Consider the following 21,829-nt stretch of genomic DNA (forward strand, 5'->3'; position numbering starts at 1 on the left):
TGGGCATTGACTTCTACCAATGAGGAAAGTGTCTCACCCATGCCAATGGGCTTGGGGACTCAGGTTACAACAACAAGACCAGAGAAGCTGAAAAAACAAACAGTGAGACATTTCTTCCATATCAGCTTTATTAAACTGATCATACTGGAATTCTTCAGCAACGAAGCCTTCATGAAAGCAATAAATGTGTTTCTTTAACCTGCCTGGCATTCGTTGAATGGCTGATGGTGCCCCCCCTCCTGGGCAAAGAGTCTCCCAATCTCATTGCTCTCCAAAAAGGGTGGCATTCTATTTTTTTCCAGGAAGAATAAGTTCAGATACTCACTCACCTCCTACTCCCACTCAAACATGCATTCCCTTCAGTTTCCCAGATGCTGAGCGGCAGAACACAACAGATGAGAAGAACATCTGGAACCTAAACGATGTATCTTTCTATCCTTTCTCTCTAGAATATGTTGCTGTCCCAACTCTGAATGGCCATGGATGCTCTTTAGATTATATATTATTGTATAATAGTATATCACTATATTTTATTATATAATATTTATTTTATATGATATATAATAATATATTATATATTATCATATGTAATGTATGTCATGTATTATATTGTATTATTTATATTCTTCTAACCATCAAAAGGCAAGGGAATAGGGATAATCCCAGAGATTAAGATTTGAGGGATATGATGGCCAGCATCTCTCCCACATCAATGCTGCCTTTAGGCAACATATAAAAGCAGGGAAGACCCAAGCCTCAGGACTGTCCTTCTGAAAGTGGCCCTTATCCTGTGGATGAGAGAGCCATGTGAGACATCTTTGGCAGAGCTCTGGGGCATCTGCTGGAGCTTTTCTTGGATGTGTTTCTATTTCCATGTTTCATGCATCCCTAGAGAAAGTTTCATGCCTTCTGCTTTACAACAAGCTCCTGGAAATCTTCAACAGAGTTAACCAAAGGGCTAAGCAGCCACGACTAGGTGACATCGGTGATAATTGTCCTTCACAGAAGCTTTTGAGTCCTCTCTGGTCTTTGATCTGTGCTGGTGTCATAAGTTACAGGCCCCTGGAAGTCAGAGATCATGGGACCCTGGCATCATCTTTTCCCATCATTTTTTAAAATTATCTTTTTTTCACTTTGTAGAAAAGGAAATTAAGGCTCCGGGAGAAGTGACTTGGCCAATTTCACATACCCAGTTAGCAGCAAAGCAAAGAGTAGAACCTAAATCTCCTGACTTTTCTTTTTGGGTCTGTCCATTACACCAGTGTCCCATTTGTCAGAGTAATCCTACCAAATGAATGCCAGGCCTCTGCAGATTCTATCATGGGTCATCGTCCCAAATTTGAGTGCAAGATAGGCAGATATGTGCCTTCCTAGGAAAACTTCTATGCTGACTTTTAAAATTTTGTTTCTTGAATGTCAAGATCTTGTCTAAAACACATTTTGTTTCAGCTTCCATCTAGTAAACAATAACATGGACCTGCCTATGTACTTCTGCACAGGCACTATCAGCAGGACATTTCCTTTTTAGCAGATAATAAGTTTCTTGAAGGCAGAGATTATTTGGTTTGTCTTTGTATCGCCAATATCTAGAATATCCCTGGCCACATAGCATGTTGAATCAGGAATATTAATTTAGAACTAGAAGAGATTTTAATGGTTATTTAGTCCAATTCCTCATTTTACAGATGAAGAAACTGAGGTTTCAGGGAAATTAAGCAACTCATTAAGCTCATGAATTCGAATCCAGGCCCTCTGACTCCTGAAACTGATCATTCTGCTCTATCTATGAAGCAGGCTGTTTTTCCAGTTCTTAGGATGGCTATGGCAAGCTGGACAATTCAGATTCCTTGGCCTCACCTCCTTGGTGCCCAGCATTTGAGAGCTGCCTAGTCAGGGTTAGGCACAATGTCTGTGGAAAAAGACCTGGAGAACACAGATGAATGAGCCACATGAGGGTGTCCCCAGTGACCTTGACTTCCTTTTCCTGGGCACATGTGCCTTGCTCTGCTTCACACACATCTCCTCGCCTGGCGTCCAAAGCCCAATGGTTTAAACATTTCCCTCCTGGCTCCAGTGGCTGCTGAATTAGCATGTTTTTCACCTCACTGATTCACAAATTCCGGTCCACAGGGCTTTCTCATTTTGCTTTCAGAAATGAGATCTCTGGGCTCATTTTCTCCATTACCTGTTCCAAAAAAACCTAACACTCTGAGTTCAAGTCAACTCAACCTAATAAATATTAAGTACCTACTATGTGCAAAGCCCTATTTTAGGGTCTGGGGATACATAAAACCAAAAATCGATCCTGGACCTCAAAGACCTTAATTTCTACCAGCAGCTAGGAGGACACACGAATAAACAAAAATACACATCCTATTTTGTATTACCCTCCTCTCCTATACATACACAAACTTATTTAAGAAGGAAGAGAATTATCACTTAGGGGATCTGGGAAAAGATCTCCCCGTAAGCAGCAGCACCTGAGCTAAGCCTTGAATAGTGAGTACTTCAAGCACAAGGGACAATCTGGTACAAAGGCATGCCATGGGGCAGGAACTACAAGAAGGTTAGTATGATAGGAACTTAAATGGGAGGAACAGGAAAATGTGCAATCAGTCTGGAGAAAGAAGGTGACAATGGCAAATTTGTAGATCCTTATCCCTAACTCCAAGAAGTAATCAGAAAAAAGCTTTAGATTTTAGTTCAGAAGATGTAGGTTCAAATGCTACTCCCCAAGGCTCAATTTTTTTTCCTTTGCAAAATGGGAGGGGATGAATTTGACTAGTTCCTTGTAGCTCTAACTCTATGAAACTGTGGTTTTCCTGGAAAGAGTGGTTGGAGTCCTGTACATCATCAAATATACCTTGACTGAAAAGTTTGAGGAGGTCTGACTGGACTTGCAAGCAGCTCTCATCATCATCCCCAGCTGGATTTTTATGTGTGGGGTGTGGCATTTGGCACTTCCACACGTCACCCAGAAGCATCCAGGCCCCAGGAGTCCCAGTACCCTCAAGACAAGGTCACAGTGGAAAACATGTGCAGAGCTGCTGGTGTGTGATGCCTAATACCCACTGACTAAGGAACAATCAGCTCTGGATGCTCCAGGCTATTGGAATCAAATGACTTGGTGGGAGTAGCCCATCAGCTGGAGGTCTCCCTTCCCATGGACACTTAAAGGATAGCAGATGGACAATCTGCTATGAAAAAAAAAGAGGTCCATTCTTTCCCTCCTCCTATTCTATGGCTACAGAATTAAAGAGATGAAAACATAGACCGTGGAGTCTGGTCAATGTCATCTGGGCCTGAATGAACATGGCATCAACAGGGAGCATGATGGGAAATGATTCTTCTCCTTTTGACCTCCAGCTCTCTGTACCCACACTGTCTAAAGTCTTGATTACATCCATGAAATTCCTTTATAGCTGAATGTTTAGCACTTCTATCAACAGCTTAGCTAAAGACATAGAAGGAGGGCTTGTTAAATTAGCAAATGACACAAAGCTGGGTAAGAATAGTAATATGCTCAATGACATTTAAGATTTTAAAAGCCCATAAGAGCATAGAACCATGAACCATTTTTTTTTTTGGTGGGTGGGTAGAGAATTATCTATGAGGGGCTCCTCCCTCCATGCAACTTTTGTCTTGGAACATTATCAGAGGTATAGTATCATAAATCCACACAAGGAAGGACATTGGAAGTCATCTAGACCAACCCCTCATATTACAGTAGAGTAGAGGGATGCCAAAGGAAGGTCATGATCCATCCAAGTTCATACTGATGCCTGCATTTGGTAGAGTTACTTCCCCTTACTACTTCTGGCAACAGGGACAATTTACAGCCCCTGGTTTGATGGATGTTCACCTCTCCTTTCATACAATACTTTTACTCTTAGGTGTGATATAGCTTTCTGCTGTGATTTTTGTAGAGTCTTGAAGTTATCTTTTCGTCATGTGTCTAGCTTCTCCTCCATTCCACATCAGAGATTTTCATCAACCATTGCTGTTCCAGAGATACTGGTAAGATCCACAGGAAGTCCAAAGTTACCCAACCTTTTGGGGTTTTTTTCCTTTCATTTGCTTTAATTGGTCAAGATATGTCTTCTTACCCTCCCAGCCCACCTCACCTCCCAATTGAGAACGCAAGAAAAACAAAACTCATTAAAGCATGTCAATGAAAACAAAGTTCCACACTGGCCAATGTCCAAAACTTATTTTTTTGTCTCATTCTGCTTCTGTCAGGAAGTAGGTAGCATGTTTCATCATTAGTCCTATGGAATTCTGATTTGTTATTACACTAATCAACACAGGATTATTTTTTCACATGTATATACCATAACTTGTTCATTTATTCCCTGATTTGTAGTCACTCCCTCAGATTCCCATTCTTTGCCACCTCAAAAAAATCAATAAATATTTTTTGTACATTCTCAGAATTTGATTTGCTTAGGAATAATCCCTGATTAATCCACCTTCCTTCTAATTCTCCCTCCCCCCGTTTCCTCCTCTCTCTCCTATTTCCCTGTTGAGTAAAATTTTTGTCAGTTACTCAAATCTGCATGTGTGTGTTCTTCCTTCTTTTGACCAGTTCAGATGAGAATGAGACTGCAGTATCAGCTGCTTCCCCACCCTTCTTCCATGTTTGCATAGATGTCTACTCTTTTTTTAGCTTTTTAACTTTGTTTTGATATCTCTTGTTTTCTCATGAAGTCATTGCTTTATTTGATCCATCCTCATTTTCAGGGAGTTTGTTGCTTGAGTAAGCTTTTGTGCCTCTTGTGCCAAGCTGTTAACTCCCTTTCCAATTCATTCTTCCATAACTCTCATTTCTCTTCCAATTCTTTCCTCTCATTCCAGTTACAAAAATATTTTAGTGGCTGTTGTTTTTTTTAACTCTTACATCATATGTTCAAAGAATTCTTGTGCCCAAGTGGTGTTTTTCTCTAAGCCACTGCTTGTAAACATTTTGGAGTCATTCTCTTACATTTGTGTCTGGAGCATCCTTGCCACCATAAAAGATCATCATGACAGAGTTCTTTTGTTGGTTTGTTTGCCCATTCTTACAACCTATTTCCTGACTTCAGACTCCATGTAAAGACTGGACTCTGTAGCACGGCTGGAGGGAAGGTCTGGACTGGTCCTGTTGTTGATTGTTGAGAGGATTGGGTGTCATGTTACTCAGGCTCTGAAGGACAGGTTGGGACCTGCAAGCTTTCAGAGATCCAAAAATGGTCTGATTGAGAGCAAAGCCTGATTCTGCCCTGCTGGTCCAAGCTCTGCAGATTCCTCTTTTAGGGTTGAATCTGAGTAAGAGTAGCTCCTGCTGGACTAAGCAACAGTAGGTGCCCCTATCAGCCATCTGGGAAGCTCTGCTAATTCAGAATAGCAGAACTGTTGGCTCCCCTTTGGTCTGGTTATTTCTCTGCAGGCTGAGCTAGATGCTCTAAGTGAGATCAGCTGCTTCTGTGTCTAAACTTCCTCCTTTCTTGGTCTTCCAACCTTTTGAAGTCCACAAGGTCACTCTCTGGTCAAGGCTCTTCTCCTTCCCAATCCCTCCCCTCCCCCAAGGAATTTCCTCTCTAGGGTTTGGCTAAAACTGATCCCATGACTAAACTAGCCTGCCACTCAAATGTCCGGGTTCTGTACAAGCTTACTGTTTTGTACAAGGGACTCTCCTTAAGAGACCTCAAAATACTTCCTGAGCAGCATCAGTTCATTACATCCACTGACTTTCTCTCCTTCCAAATGAAGTAGGGCTTTTGGTGCCCAATTCATGTCTTTGATTGATTAAAGAGGTGCTCTCACCTGATTAAGGTTGTTACCACAAGGGAGGTGGGGCAACTGATTGGTTCAATCAACTCCCACCCTTACGCTCCTTTCTCCCAGTTTTTGACAAAGAGTTAGTCTTTTCTGTGCCAAGGCTAACCCCCTCTATGTGTGCCCTTGATCCCATCCCCTTCCATCTTCTCCAGCAGATTACAAACTCGATTATCTTGTCTCTCTCAAATCTTTAGCCTCTCTCCCCTATCTGCTAATTCCTTCCCTTCTGGCTTCAAACATGCCCAAGTATCCATATACTATGGAAAAAAAAAAAAACCTTTCTAGACCTTATCATCCCTTCCTATGTCTCTCCTCCCTTTCCTCCTTGAAAAAACTATCTACACTCACCACTCCAAAAGTAAAACAGCACTCACCAAAGGAGCCAACATTCTCTTAATTGCCAAATTCGATGGTCTTTTCTCAGTCTTTATCCTTCTCAATCTATCTGCTGCATTTGACCATTTTTTCTTGGATATTCTCTCCAGAATCAGGACACTACTTTCCTGGTGCTGTCCTTTGCTTGTTCACCATCCACAACAGGCTCCATTTCCCAAGGTGCTGTCCTAGATCTCCTCTGTCCTCTGGGTTTAATTAATGGATTTTAACTATCATTTCTATACAGGGGATTCCCTAATTTGCATTTCCCACCCAAATCTATCCCTGGAGCATTAGCCCTGCATTATCAATTGCCTTTTGGACATGTTTAGCTAGATTTCCCTGAGACGTCTCGAACTTGTTATGCCCAAAACTGAATTCATTATCTTTTCCCCTAAACTGTCTCCCTCTCTCAAATATCAAAGGTATTACCATCCTTCCATTTTCCTAGTTTCATAATCCCAGAATTATCCTTAATCCTTCTTCTTCTTTCCTTTCTTTCTTTCTTTCTTCCTTTCTTCCTTCCTTCCTTTCTTTTTTCTTTCTTTCTTTCTGTCTGTCTGTCTCTCTCTCATCCACATCTCTCATGTTGGATCCCTCTTATCTACTCACGTAGATATCACCCTTGCTCACGGCCCCATCACCTGGATTATTGCAACACCTTATTGGTCTGCCTCCCTCAAGTCTCTCAAGGTATCCTACAAAGGGATATTCTATAAGTGTACTACCCTACTCAATCAATTTTATTGGTTCCCTACTGACTCTAGGTAAACTATATTGAAGTCTTCTGTTGATCTTTTAAAACCCCATACAAATTCATCCCAAATCTAGCTTTCTGCACTCACTGGACATTACCCCCCAACTAAAACTCTGTGATCTAGCCAAACCTTCCTTCTCTCTGTTCCTCATACATGATACTCCATACTTTTGGACATCTGCACTGGTTATCTCTGATACCTGGAATTCCCTCCCTCCTCACCTCCACGCAATATCTTCTCCCTTTTCCTTTAAAACTCAGCTCAAGCACTATGGCATTCAATAAGTCTTTCCTGATCCCCTTTCTGCTAGTGCCCTCCCTCCCAAACCACTTTATATGAAACTACTTTATATGAATTCACTTTGTATTTATTCAGTATATGTTTACATGTGTATGACTTGTCTTGGCGATTAGAGTATAAGCTCCTTACAAGTAGAGATTGTTTCCCTGCATCTCCAAGGACCTAATACAATGGCTGGAACATAGTAGGTGCTTAATAAGTGCGTGTTAGTTAATACATTTTTGTTGGATGGATGAGTGAATGGTTGGAAGAATGAGTGGAAGGACTGTAATTTGAACTCAAAAATTCTCTCAGTTCCAAATCTAGTACTCATTTCACCAAATCTCACTACGTTGTTTCTCTCCAGTCACAATGTTTTGTTCCATTTTGTTTTTCTTGGAGCTAGTCTAGGAATTCTTCCTTTTGAAGTGAGCCTCAAAACCAAGAGTACCAGTCATAAGTGTCCACCTTTATGACAATATCAGGATCACAAGTTTATAGAACTAGCACTAGAATAGACCTCTGAGGTCATCTAATCCAACTCCATTTTACAAATGAGGAAACTGAGATCCAAGGAGGGTAGGGTCACATTAGTAGGCATCAGAGGCAAACTATGAACTAATTTATCCTAGAGTCAGTAGGGAATCAATAAAGTTGATTGAGTAGGGTAGTACACTTATAGAATATCCCTTTGTAGGATACCTTGAGATGAACTCAAGTCTCTTGCATCCATAGTCAGTGTTCTTTCTATTGGACCATGCTTTGTGGAGTCAAGAACTGGTGTTGGAAGGTCATCAAAATGTCAGGTAATGAGAGCATGGGGAAGGAATGAAGAAGTAACAGTGAGAGTGGAGCAGAAAGGGAAGAAGTCTCTGCTTTTGAAGGAACATACGGCTCTAGTTGGTGACAGAGAAGAGACTTCTCATAGTTGAATGAGATCGCCCACCAGATGAGAAGCCATGACTGCAAATCCAAGGCACTCAGAGACATCTCCTGCCAGACTACCTGAATTAAATGGACAAACCATGTCAACATAACCATGAGGAAGGAGAATGTGAAGAAAGGTTCCTTTTCATTTGTGTGTAAAATATGAAGGCTGCTGAAAAAGTTGGTTTACAACATTAATTACTAGTGCATTACACAGAACACAGTAATTTTATTGGTCATACAATATTTTGTTAGGCTTGTGTGGCAATCCTGTAAATTGGATCAGCTGTGACAGCACTATTTTAATGAAAGATGGCAGCTCTCCTCAACAAGTGGTCCCCAGATGAAGTCCACACTGGGATCTAGTTTTTAAAGGGGAGAAAAGAAAGTGAGTAATATGGGGTGGGAGAGAAGAGAGATAGAGACAGAGAGATGGAAGGGAGACAGGGCAAGAAAGACAAAGGCAGAGAAATGAAAAAGACAGAGGGAGGGAGAGACAGAGATAGAAGAGAAAAAGGGAAGGAGGGAAAGAGAGACTACGTGAGAAAAGAATAGTAGGACGCTATTGAAATACTTGTAACAATGGCCTGTTTTGACATGAAATTAATTTCTTAGAAACATGTTTTAGGGTTACTTACTACATATCTGACTCTGGGCAAGTCACTTGGCCTCCTTGGTCAATGGTTTCCCCATTTGTCAAAAGGGGCTGGGCAGAGGGGGATGTAAACAGTTGGTGCTGAATAAATGTTTGTTGAGTTAAATGCTTTCAAGTCATTCTCCCCTCCTCAACTCCAGTCCCACCATATTGTCCTATCATTTTAAATTCTAAAATTTGGCTCCACCTTAACTAGGCAACTTATAGCATTCATTTGTCATACTAGCCAATAATTTCATCCCTCCTACCCTGGGCACTACCATAAGTCAAGTTTGCTATTCTCTCTGGACTGAGGCAGTAAAGAAGTAGGTAGAGCAAAAGACCTGAGTCTGAATCCCACCTCAGACACTAGTTGTGTAACCTTGGGCAAGTCACTTAACTTATCTGAGGCTGATGTCTGTTTCCTCATTTGGAAAAGAGGGACAATAATGGCATCTATGTCACAGGGTTACTAGGAAGGTCAAATGAGAAAACATGTAAAGCATTTTGCAAAACTTGAAGAACTATAGACATATAAGCTGTTATTATTCTCTTTTTCATAAAATTATACCCATTCTTTAAAATCCAGAAAAAATCTGACCACATTTTTATGATGCTTCAGGGTTTACAAAGTACACAATCACCTTGGGGATTAGGTATAGCTATTATGGCACTTGGGCAGCACAGTGGATAGAACACTGGACTTGGAATAAGGAAGTCTCACCTTCATAAGTTCAAATCTGGCCTCGGACACTCACTAGCTGTGTGATCCTGGGCAAGTCATTTAACGCTGCTTGCCTCAGTTTCCTCATCTATAAAATAATCTGGAGAAGGAAATGGCAAACCACTCTAGTATCTCTGCCAAGAAAATCCCAAATGGGGTTATGAAGTTGGACACAACTGAACAACATTATCATCCCCATTTTGCAGACAGGAAAATTGAGAATGAGAAAAGTGGTCAATCCATATCCACAAAGCCAGTAAGTGAACCCAGACCTTCCGGCTCCTCACTCTCTCCACTAAGTCAGACCTGAAGAATTCTATCTACACTGACCTTTGTGATTCCCTCAAAGCATCACAACCATTCAATGACCCCAAATGACCAGACTTTCTGACACTAGGTTGCTTTCTTCCTCAACATCTTTTACGGAAGCATTTTATTCACTGCTGATGTCCCATGGAGACTGGAATATCACCAGTTACCTTGAGTATGTCTTGTCTCCCCAATCAGAGTATAAACTCCTTGGGGTCAAGGAAGACAGTCATGGGCTTCTTTTCTCTTTCTCACAAGGGCAGGCACACAGTAAACACTCAATTGTCACATAATGACCTAACTTAATTGTTTTAGTCCTAACACCAATTTGGCAGGGTCCAAGCCCCCATGGGTCATCTTTTGCCCAGTCAATCCCTTTATGACTTGTGAATATTAATGTAAAACCCCTAGGACCTCTCTTAAAAAACTGATCAAAATGATCAGTAGCGGAAAGTTTCCAGACTTTAGAATGAGTCAGGGGACATTGGTTTAAATCCTGCCTGAGTGATCTTGGTGAAGTCACTTCCTTGGGCGTCAGTTTCTACCTCATGTATACAATGAAGGACTGAATACAATGAAGGATTGGCCACTTGAGATCTATGGTCCTAGGATGCTTTGTGTGAATTGGACTAGATGGTCCCAACAAGTCCAAACTCCTCCAGTTCTGTGATGTGATGGCAAAGCTTTATTCCCGCTAATCATAAGTGATGGGAAGCCCACGGTGCAGGATGGGGCAAAGAAAAGAGACCAAAGGCCAGACCAAACACGACAAAAAGATGCCAGGCCACAGCAATTCATTTCAGCTTGTTGCATTTTTTATTTAACCTCGAAAAAAAATCGGTATCCAATGAAAAATCCACTTTGGGCGAGTTCTCCAGCTTTTTCCCGTGTGCTGCTAAACTCAAACAAACCAATTTTGGCTGGAGCCTTCAAACACACTGCACCAATTAAATTACACCAAATATATTATTATACCTTTGAAATGGCTTTCAGACCAATAAATAAAAAAAAAGACAAATTCAAATAAAAAAGGCAACTTTGTATTACAAAAAAACAGAAATTAAATAAAAAATCACAACACTGAGTGAAACAGTTATGTGCAGTCAAGTTTCCCCCTCTCTCCCTGTGTGTGTCTCCCTTTTTAATCCTCTAGGAATGATAGCGTGCCAGTAAAACCCCTACAGAACGTTTCCAGTCTGACAGTAAGCAATCAATCATTCACATTTGTACTTGAGAGAGCAGGCCTGGGTAACGCCCCCCAACCCCCAATTCCAACCTGAAAAGTCACTCTCCTGACACCTGAACCAGCTGCTCCAAAGCGAGGCCCACTTAGGTAACCACATTTTGATTTCCAACTCACCCATGCAGGGAAGGATTGGTATACCCATTGGGCAGATGTGCAAACGGAGACGCCAAGGGGTCTTGCCTAAGAGGGGTAGATACCTGGAACCCACCAGGCTTTCTTTCCAGCATCATTAATTCCATGGAAATTAATTAAACATCACTCCTGTGAGGACTGGTTAACAGGAAGGGCAGAATCCAGCAGAAAGGTTGGCTGAAGGTGTTTCCCACTCCTTCAAGCTCCCCTTTTTTTAAGGGAAATCGGTGAACTTTATCTGCTCTGGAGTCAGAGGTTTTGGGTTCAGAATCTCACCTCTGATAACTACGTGACCTTGGGAAAGTCATAACCTCCCTGGGCCTCAGTTTCCTCACCTGGAAATATCTAGGTCATGCTAGATGGCCCCTGAGGTCCCTTTGGCTCTAGGTCAATGATCCTATGATGCATGACTTGTGTGACTTTGAAGGGGTCTTTGAAACTTCCAGGTCCTCAGTTTTTCCCTCTGAGAAATGAGAGGTGAGGCTAGCTGGCCTCTTCGGACCCTCTCAGCTCTAAAGCCACCATCTTTGCCCACAGAATGGAATACAGAAGTACCCTGGGGGTGGAAGGGTAGGGGAATGCTAAGAGGGGAAGAGTACATGGGGGCAAGATGGTACTTCAGTGGGTTTGGAAATATACTGAACCAAAGACCTTTGAAAGGTATTGTTTGGCAAAGTAGAAAATGGGGTGCTGAAAGCTATGGGCCCATCTGCAGCCTTTGTACCTGAATCATGCAAGGGGCTTCTTGACCAGGCCAGCTAGGGTCCAAGGGCAGCTGGCAGCAAAGAAGACTTGGTCTACCATTTGTTTCATTTGTGATGTACAAAATGGCACTGGGGTGAGCTACAAAGGGCCTTTGCCCCAGGGGCATGCATTTTTGGAAACATCCATTTTCCTGGTTAAGTGCATGTGGGAGGGAGAGGGATTAAATCAAAGGATGCTGTGGAAAGAGCATAGATTGATTGGCAGTCCTGAGAACCGGATTCAAGTCTTGCCTCTCTAGCTAACTCTCTGAAGGACATTGAGGAAGGCACTTCACCTCCTGACTCTTCATTTCTTTGATATATATAATCCCCAGCATCCTTTCCAGTTCTAACATTACTATGGGGCAGAAAGAACCCTTCCTCTGGCCTAAGGAATCCAGGGGACGATCTCCTAAAAGGCAGGGACTAGTTTTTGCTTTCTTTTCTGAGCATCCCTGTTGTTTAGCACAGTTCCTGGCATGCAGTAAATGCTTAATAAATGTTTATGGGTTGACTGGTTAAGAAGGAAGCAAGGCAGTGCGCTCCTGGTGAGGAGACAGATGAGTTCTGAATGGCATTCTTGATGCTCCAGTCTCTAGAGTGCATTCTCTTTCATCTTCCTAAGCCTTCTTCTCAAACAGCTACGTCCCCTCTCATTTCTCTGCCTCTCAGAGCCTGGCAATTTTCAATCAACGATTCCCAAAGCCTAGGGATTCTGCTAGATCCTTCCAGCTACAATAACTCACTAGGAGAATGAGGAATCGTTATGGGTTCTACCTCACTGTTCCAGAGTCCAACTGTCCAGCCTTCTCCCATTTTGGGGTCCTGAATCCTAACTATTCCTCCAACTGTACCATGCCAACCCTAGGCTTGGAAATCAGGAAGATCTAGGCTGAAACTCTGCATCATCAGACACCTAGTAGTTGTATGATCCTGGGCAAATTGCTTAACTGTCTGGACCTTAGTTCCTCATCTATAAAATGATGGAACTGGACTCGGTGTCCTCTCAAATTCCTTCTATCACTAATCTATGATCACCCTATGATCCATTTCAGTGTCCATCTAAAAGCCCAGAATTCTGATGCATCCTCCAAGCTTACAACCTAATGAGTTACATTCTGTTTGGAAGGAATGCACATTCCAATGGCTTCTCCATTCCTTGACCCAATGCTACACCCTTCCCATATACTAACATTCTAAAAGCAACCTACTCTAACTTTCCAAGTCCTGTGCCCACCTCCTCTAACAAGAGGGCACTGCTTGCCGATCATGAATACAGCCAAGTTGAACCCATTAACCCTTTGAAGATTAAAGACATGAAGGAGGATGTCCATCCGTCGTAAGGCTGGGACCTGAGAGGCAGCATTCCAGCTAATACTGCTACCTTAGAAAAAATGATATCTGTTCCTGAGGGGGAGGAGTCAGTTCTCAGTCCTCTAGGCTAAAACCTAAGACCTTGCTCCCCAGCTTTATGTCTGCTGCTAATTTTATTCTCTTACTCCTGTGAAGTCTTTTTACCCTCTTTTACCCCCGCTGCCTCCCAGGCAGATATGAGAATGGGGCAGTGAGATGGATAAAAAGGTGGTGGGCAGCAAGTGGGAATGGAGAACATCCATATGGGGCCAGGAACCAAGTTCTAGTTATATGTCCATCCCACCAGTACCCAAAACACTCTTGTGACCAATCTGGAGCTTTCTATTTGGGGTGACTATCAGGACATTTACCCAATGGTATCCTAGTGGCCCAAGTTACAGATGCTCCTGCTCCCAAAGGAGTTCATGGAGCAGGGCATGGGGAGGCACTGGCCAAGCTCAGTAGTTGATCAGACTGACCCATTCCCACAAACTCCTAGGAAGAAAGAGTCATTGGTTGCCTTGTTTGGGACTGATTCTACCCAGTCTTGCTTTCTCCCCCACTGCCCTGCCCAGAAGCAGCCTGAATGAGATTTCTAAAGAGACCTCCCAGACACTCATGCTAGCTGCTGCATCCTCAGAATAAATGGCATCAGGTATATGCTAATTAGACCAAATGGGCAGATGGGCAGGGCTTCCTTTTCATGCGCCCTGTGCAGCTTGGCATGCTCACAGGATTTGGCAAAGGAAGGCCCCTCCAACCCGATTTTGAGATCCTTTCTGTCAGTAAACCAGAGTAACCAGGCAGGTATCAGCACCAGCACAAAGGTAATCCATCCCACCCCTCTTCCCCTGCCCTCCCCTCCCATGTTCCCCACCCACCCAGCCGCTAATTAAGCTTGTTGCAGATTTCTAGGGCTTTCTTATACACCTGAGTCACATCGTCCATGTCCGTGAGCAGGGAGAAACTGTTGTCCACCATCCGATTCCGATACCTTTTCAGGTACTGAGGCCTCGGCCGGTTCTGAAGCCCCTCAAAATCCTGGATCTGCAGAAAGTTTTCGGCAGAGACGCAGCTCCGAATCCTCTGTTGGGCTGGCCGGCTATCCTGCAGATCGAGTAGGTCAAAGGAGTCACTGGACAGGATGCTGTCGTCGCTGATGACACTGGACGGGCGGCTGTAACTCCGAGAGAGCCCCTCCCCAGGCACGCCCCGCTCCGCCATGGATTCCAGCATGGGCGCCCCGGGGCTGGCGAGCGTGGAGTCCGTACTACTGGCCGAGTACTTGCTGTTATGCTTCAAAATGCCTTTCCTCCGGTAAGAGAGGTTATGAGGGCCCCCCCGGGCTGAGTCAGGGACTCCTGGCGAGGGGAGGTTGCTGCCTCCTGGAGCGTCATTACCATCCAACAATTCAGACGACTCGCTTCGTTCTGGAGAGGAGTAGTAACCAGATTCTCTCTGCTGGGTCTTCTTTAAGATGCCTTTCTTGGGCATTGTCGCCGACTGCTTGGGTCCAAGTTTGCCCGCTCCCTCGGTCTCCACAGGGCTCTTCAGGGGTGTCCCAGTCCTACACAGCTCCTGCTCCATTTTAAAGCCCGGGGACAGCGTGGGGTTGACCACCCCTTCGATGAAGCCTGCACTGTGAGAACGATGCTCACTGTTGCTTCTTTTTTTCAAGATACTCTTAGGTCTCTTGGAGCTGGATTTGCACGGGCTCTCCGATGGCCCGTCCTGGCCCGACTGCCCAGCGTCATTTTCCTTCTTAGACTTCTTCAGCGACCTCTGCCTCTCCAGCGTCCCTTCCGAGGCACCGGGTTTGGCCGAGCCTTTGACTTTGGTCTCCCCCTCCGCTTGCAGGCCGGTGGAGCGATGATGCCAGTCAATGATCCGGGCCAGCAGCGGGGACTCGGAGTCCCTCAGAGCATCACAGTCACACACGCTGCTCCTGCAGCCCCAGTTGACCCACCAGTGGTTGGCAATGTCCTCGATGGTGGCACGGCGTTCGGGGTTGACCATCAGCATCCACCTGATCAGTCCTCGGGCATCTAAAGCCAAGAACAGAAAAATCTCTAGTTAACAAAGAAGGCACAAATTTGACTATGAGGAATGAGAGCTGGGCAGGTAGATGATTAAAGAGGCCCCAGAAAGGAAGGCCTTAATAGAAGCTGTGGATGAACCTAGGCCATTGGATCTGAGGTAGATCAGCTTCAGGATGTATGTTGCAGGCCCACGATCTCCTCACCCCAATGCACTAGCGGGCTATCAAATAGCTGAATGTTCTTCTGTATTAGTGAAGGAATGTCACAGCACTTTGGACCTTTCCATCAACTCTAGTCATTTTTTTTAGGGAAAGGGTAAAAATGAGCAGACAGAAAAAAGTTCTTGACCTAGAACAGGCCAATCAGATTTCTCCAGTGAGTATCATCCCCCATACCCCTCAAAAAAGGGAAACACACATTACCAAATATTCCTTCCTCACGTGGGAGGAACATTTATACAAACACACACATATGTATATACTTATGTCTCTCACTATGCATATATGTATACATACATACACACATACCACACACTATCATCTGGAAATGAGAATAAAATCTTCCCTGGAGCAATAAGCCCAGGGCCAGGCCAAAACATACCCATGCATCGGAGTGGGGAAACTGAGGTCAGTGAACACCTGCACAATTGTGAGGACTTTCTCTAGGGTTCTGATCTACTCCAGGAAGGCAAGAGCCAACTGGGGAACATGTTGATACTTAAGACGGTGTTTAGTTGGATGGGTCATGATTCCCTATTTCATTAGCAGATCATCTTTTCCATGTTTTGTCTATTTAGGGGGTAGGGTTAGAATGCATAGGAACTTCTCAGTAAGAAAATTCTAATTCCAGTGCAGATTGCCTGGGTGACCTTAGATAAATCACTTAATCTCTGTGGACCTTAGTTTTCTCAAGTGTGAAATAAAGAAATTAGACCAGGTCATTGGCGTCAAAGTGGGAGGCTATATATTGACTTACACAACTACATATTAACATTCTCTATCTTCTATGTTATTTTGGGTGGGCAGGTAGGTAGTGTAAGGGATAGAGTCAGGAAGACCTGAGTTCAAATCCAGCCTCAGACACTTACTAGCTGCAGAGCCCTGGGCAAGTCATTTCATTCTGTTTGCCTCAGTTTCCTCATCTGGGAAATGATCTGGAGAAGGGAATGACAAACCACTCCAGTATCTTTGCCAAGAAAATCCCAAATGGGGTCACAAAGAGTCAGAATAACTGAAAAATGACTGAACACACACACACACACACACACACACACACACACATTTTATTTTTCTCTCTTGTTAAATGTTTCCGAACTGCATTTTAATCTGGTTCAGGTCACAAGGAGCTATGAGTGTTTGACCCCTCGGACAGGGTGACCTCTGAGATTCTATCCAGCTTTTACTCTTTGAACATCTTTGGTCTTAAAGAGATGCCTGGAGCACAGAGACATTAAGTGACTGACCCAGGATCACTCAGACAGCAAGAGTCAGGGGCAGTACTTGCACTGAGATCCTTTGGACGTCAAAGCCATTTCTCGATGCCATACTCTTTCTCCATCCCCTCTGCTTTTCACATAACCCATCTCCCACCTCAGGGTCAAGCAAGAGAACTGCTCTGTATTAGGGCCTGCTCTCAAATTTCATTTTGTCAGCACTAACCCGCTGGGAAACCTCTGCTCTCCCAGACGGAGCTGAAAAGACCCTATTGGAACTTTGTGGAGGTCAGACAAACGTACCATATATCTTGGTTTATGGGGTTGACCTTTTGAAGTTAAAGGGGGAAAAAGTAGTTCCCCAATTGGGATCAATTTATAGGCCAAATATTCCAGAAGCTAAGTCCCTGCCTGACCACTTCCAGAGGCCCCAGGCTACCTTCAGCAAAACCCTTTACTCCTGTGGCTACATCCTCTTCCTATTAGCCACAGCTGGCTAAAGTAAGAGGCAAGTCTCTATATGATTGATATAATCAATACTTCTCTATAGGCTGACCACAATTTTGATCCAAAAGAATTTAGGCTGGATTATATGTCAGATGAATCTAGACTGAGATATAAGACAGTTGCCATCAAGCAAAAGTTATTTCAAAAGAGAAGGGGAAATGTGGAAAATTGATTGGTTAGAACAGCAGGGGAGGGGGACTGCAGACACCGGTGGAGTTGAAAGTAGCCATCACCAGTATAGGGAAGGCTCTGGCTGCCGTAACTTCAGCAGCCATCCTCGTGTCTGTGAGCAGAACCATTACCCCTTGGTCCAGCCCCAAATTCTGTGGCTATTTCAGAGAGACAGGGAGCACTTTGTAGGGGGCTCTTGGATGGCTGACTCACCCATCTTTCTCTGCAGGGTTCTTTGCAGCAGTCTTTGTCAGGGGTTGGGGAAGGGGGACAATTGGGAGATTGGGGACCCCCCCAAAATATTTGCTGTAATAAAATGATGCCCAAAGTGTTAGCTGGGCCTGGCAAGGCAGCAATCCTGAGCCTCCTCAGCTGCCCTTGACAGCAATTCCCCCAGCTCTGCTACACACCTGAAGGCTGTGTGGGTTCCCGGTATTCACCACTGCTGATCTGACGGATGAGATTCTTGTGGTCAAAGCCATCAAAGGGCATTGTCCCATAAACCAAAGTGTAAAGCAATACGCCCAGGGCCCAGCTGTCCACCTGGAGCAGAAGGATGAGAAGAAGAGACATAAAGGCCAAGTCCAGCAAAATCTCCTTCAACCATGGGTTCTTACCCCTTTTGGGCAATAGCCCCCTTTGGCAGTCTGCTGAAGCCCATGCTTATAAATGTGTGTGTGTTTATCCTTCATTGCTGAAGAAGACCATGCCATCAGGGAAATAATGGCATGACTTGCACTTGACTTTGTTTTGAGTGAGGGAGGGCTGGCTTATAAATATATAAAATACAGAGGATGACAAAAAACATTAAATTGTAATAGCTTAAAATTTCACAAAGACTTTTGGAACACCCTGTATAGTTATCCAAATTTTTTCAAACCAATGAAGATGAATTATTTCCAATTCTTTGCTTCAGCAAAAAGTGCTGTCATACAGATTTTGTTGTATGTGAAAACTTTCTGTCATTGATCATTTTCCCCTTTCCCACTTAACAGTATTTTTTTTCCAATATTTTTCAGAGATAGTTTTCAATATTCATCTAAATATTAAAAAAAAAACAAAAACAAGTTCATAGAGCCAGGTTAGGAACCTCTGAGCTAGGCCATTAGCAGAATCAAAATGGCAGCTGACCTCAGCCTTATTCCCCCTTAAGACCCCAAGGCTGCATTTAGCAACTGGAATGTCATAACTATCTATGATCTGACAGATAATCTCCAAAACATTACAGCTGAATGTCACAGGGGCAGCCGGAAGGGAGGTCTGATTCTGCCTTTCAGTGAAACAATAATTAATAATCAAAAATTAGGCAGCTAGAGGGGACAACACCTAGAGTGCTAGGCCTGGAGTCAGGAAGACTTGTATTCAAATTCAGCTTTAGACAATTCCTACCTCTGTGACTTTGGGTAAGCCACAATCTTCATCTTCCTCAGTTTCCTCATCCACAAAATGGCTATCATTATAGCATCCACCTCCCAGGATTGTTGCGAGTATGAAATGGGATCATATTTGTAAAGTACTTAGCACAGTGCCTGGCATATAAGTCAGTACTTTATAAAAGCTAGCTATTATCATCATCCTCATTAGGTATCCATTATACAGGTATAGTACTTTTTATCTACTTAGCCTCAGTTTCCCCATCTATGAAATGGAGACAATAATAGCACCTACCTTGGAGATTTGTTGTGAGACTCAGATGAGATAATACATATTATGTGCCTTGTAATCCATAACACCATTATGTAAATGCTAGCTATCATTATCATCCATCATTCAATGCCCTTCCATGTGACTTGCCCAGGATCACAGAGCCAGCATGTATCAGAGGCAAGTCTTGACCCCATGTCTTTATAATACCCAGGCTGCTTTTCTTTGGGGAATATGGCAGCCCACAAAACTAAGGTTTAGGCTACCTCGATGGAAGGACAGGAGCCAGGAGGTCAGGAAGAGAAATCCTAGGGAACATGATGACTATTTTCAAGTGTTTGAAGGGTCATTACATGAATGAGAAATTAGATTGTTTGTGTTTGGCCCCAGATGGAAGAACTGGGAACCACGAGTGGAAGTAACAGAGGTAAATTTAGGTTAGATTTCAGGGGAAACACGTCTTAATGATTTTGGCTACCCAAAAGGTGGGACAGGCTTCCTCCATATAGCTAGTGAGCTCCCCATCACTGGAAGGCTTCAAGCAAAGGCTGGATGGCCACTCATCAGGCCTGTTATATATGCAACACCATTGGGATTAGAGCACAGCACCTTCATGGTTGGATCCTCCAAGGTGTTCAAGTCCAAGCCTCTCATGTTATAGATGAGCAAACAGAGACTCGGATGTGAAGTGACTCGCCCAAGGTCACATTCTTAATGTCCTCTCTAATTCCGACATTCAGTAACTATATGTCTATCCCTATTGCATTTCATCTTCTTAGCTTGAACCCAACACTCCAGCCCACTGAGGTCTTTCTGGATCCTGACTCTCATCCAAAATATCCATCAGCTTCTGTGTTACCTACAAATGTGATAAATCACAACACTGAGGCTCACATCTATCTGTTTAAAGAAGCTTTGGGACACAGAAAGGGATAGGGGGAAGAACATAGAGAAGAAAGAAAAATGCGTATGTGTGTGTGTGTGTGTTGTATGTGTGTTTCTCACCTGTTAGAAGAATCCATTGAAACCTAATTTTGTATTTAAATTCTACCCATCACACCAGCCACATCACTCACCTCGGGGCCTCGGTACGGTCTCCCATTGACAATTTCTGGGGATGCATAAAGGGGGCTCCCACAAAAAGTCTGCAAAAATTTATCCTTTTGATAGAGGTTGGAGAGACCAAAGTCAGCAATCTGCAAAGCAAATCAAGACATCATTCTGCTCATTAATTCAATTCAGATCAACTCAGTTCACTGAGCATTCCTTAAGCCCCGCAGTGCCAAACACCTAGTTCACTGGAATTCAGGCCAATGTTTCTGACGTCTAAACCTTTCCCCAACAAACACTGGCTATCTATTGAGAGAGGCTCATTTCCCACAAGAGCGTTCCTCCACTAGACCACGGGGCTGCATTTTCATTTTCTCTTTGGCATTCTTTCCCCAGGAGAAGGTTCATTTGACTTAGGGAAAGAGAAAGTTACAGTAGGAGATAACAGAGATGTCCATTCGTCATGTGCGTAGCTTAGATGGAGTCACTCTTTGGAAACAGACTTTTAAAAATCCCACAACCAAAAAGTTGGCTTCTTATCTGCCTAGAAATAATCACAGCAAGTACCTAATGACCCATGATGTATAATCACTTAATTGAACATCTGTCTAGTAGGGTGAATATAAAATAATGGTTCCCATTTACATTGTGAGTGCAGTTTTTAATTTACTTTAAAAATTATTTTGTATTAACTCTGATTACAGAAAACAGTGTAAAGTTTAGAGCAGGGGTGTGTGACCTTAGGAGTTCATAAGGTGGAGTGTCTGACCCTACGTGTATACACACACACACACACACACACACACACACACACACACACACACACATACACACACCCACATTGTTGTTGTGTTTGTCTTTCACTCTTGAAGAGGACCATGTCATCAAGATGATGACATGACTTTCAGCTGACTTTGATTTGAGTGAGGGAGGACTGTGCAAGGTCTCCAACCTCACTTTCCTCTCCTGAGCCATCTGGGTCCAGTGGCCCAATATTCATCAGGACAGCTGGCCCAGGATGCAATGTGAGACCCTGGCCCTTTCAGGCTAAGGTCCTACAGCATTCTCACTTTGAGTGAGATACACCCATTCAATGAATAGGCTTCTTTAAGTAGTGGCTCAAGAGATCACCCCTTTAATTAAAAAAAAAATCAAACTGGAAGGAAAAGACCCTCAAGGTCCCTGGGTAAAAGACAAACAATTACTACTTAGTACTTAAATCCACTCTGTGCTAGGTGGGTGGGGGCTTGTCCAGTCTTATGAGCCACAGAGTGAATTGGGTTGGAGGTTTGATCTTTGAGCAAGAAATGTAGCCAGTAAACCCAAAGGAAAACAGGCAGCTTTTGGGGGTGGAACACAGGAAGAGGAGCACCCACATATACACATATGTATATATGCATATGTTTTATGTGTACGTGTGTATATACACATATACACACATATATTATATATAATATAATACATATAATATAATTATATATATGTATATATATAATTAAAAACTTACCTCCCTCCCTTCATTGCAGAAGTGGAGAATTATGGGTATATAATATTGTATATATGGTCAGATATGATTAAAGGGTCTGTTATAATGCCTTTACTCTTCCTTTTTTAATGTCTGTTACCGGGGATGGATGGATGGATGGATGGATGACAGGAGAGGAGAAGAGATAAGGTTGGAAAGAATGT

General features: G+C 43.4%; 1 protein-coding gene across 1 annotated transcript in view; it reads right to left on the reverse strand.

Annotated features, from left to right (window-relative positions):
- Window positions 1–10,616: 10,616 nt before the first annotated feature.
- NUAK1 (NUAK family kinase 1) overlaps window positions 10,617–21,829 on the reverse strand; it is a 78,235-nt gene continuing 67,022 nt past the window's right edge. The window contains exons 5-7 of the mRNA XM_072655812.1: window positions 20,167–20,286; window positions 17,857–17,989; window positions 10,617–15,342 (exon numbers count right to left, since the gene is read on the reverse strand). Of these exons, the coding sequence (XP_072511913.1) occupies window positions 14,186–15,342; window positions 17,857–17,989; window positions 20,167–20,286 (1,410 nt within the window). The 3' untranslated portion in view covers window positions 10,617–14,185. The remainder of the gene's footprint in view (window positions 15,343–17,856; window positions 17,990–20,166; window positions 20,287–21,829) is intronic.

Source organism: Notamacropus eugenii, chromosome 3, assembly GCF_028372415.1.
Source record: "Notamacropus eugenii isolate mMacEug1 chromosome 3, mMacEug1.pri_v2, whole genome shotgun sequence".
In the NCBI taxonomy this organism is placed as follows: domain Eukaryota; kingdom Metazoa; phylum Chordata; class Mammalia; order Diprotodontia; family Macropodidae; genus Notamacropus; species Notamacropus eugenii.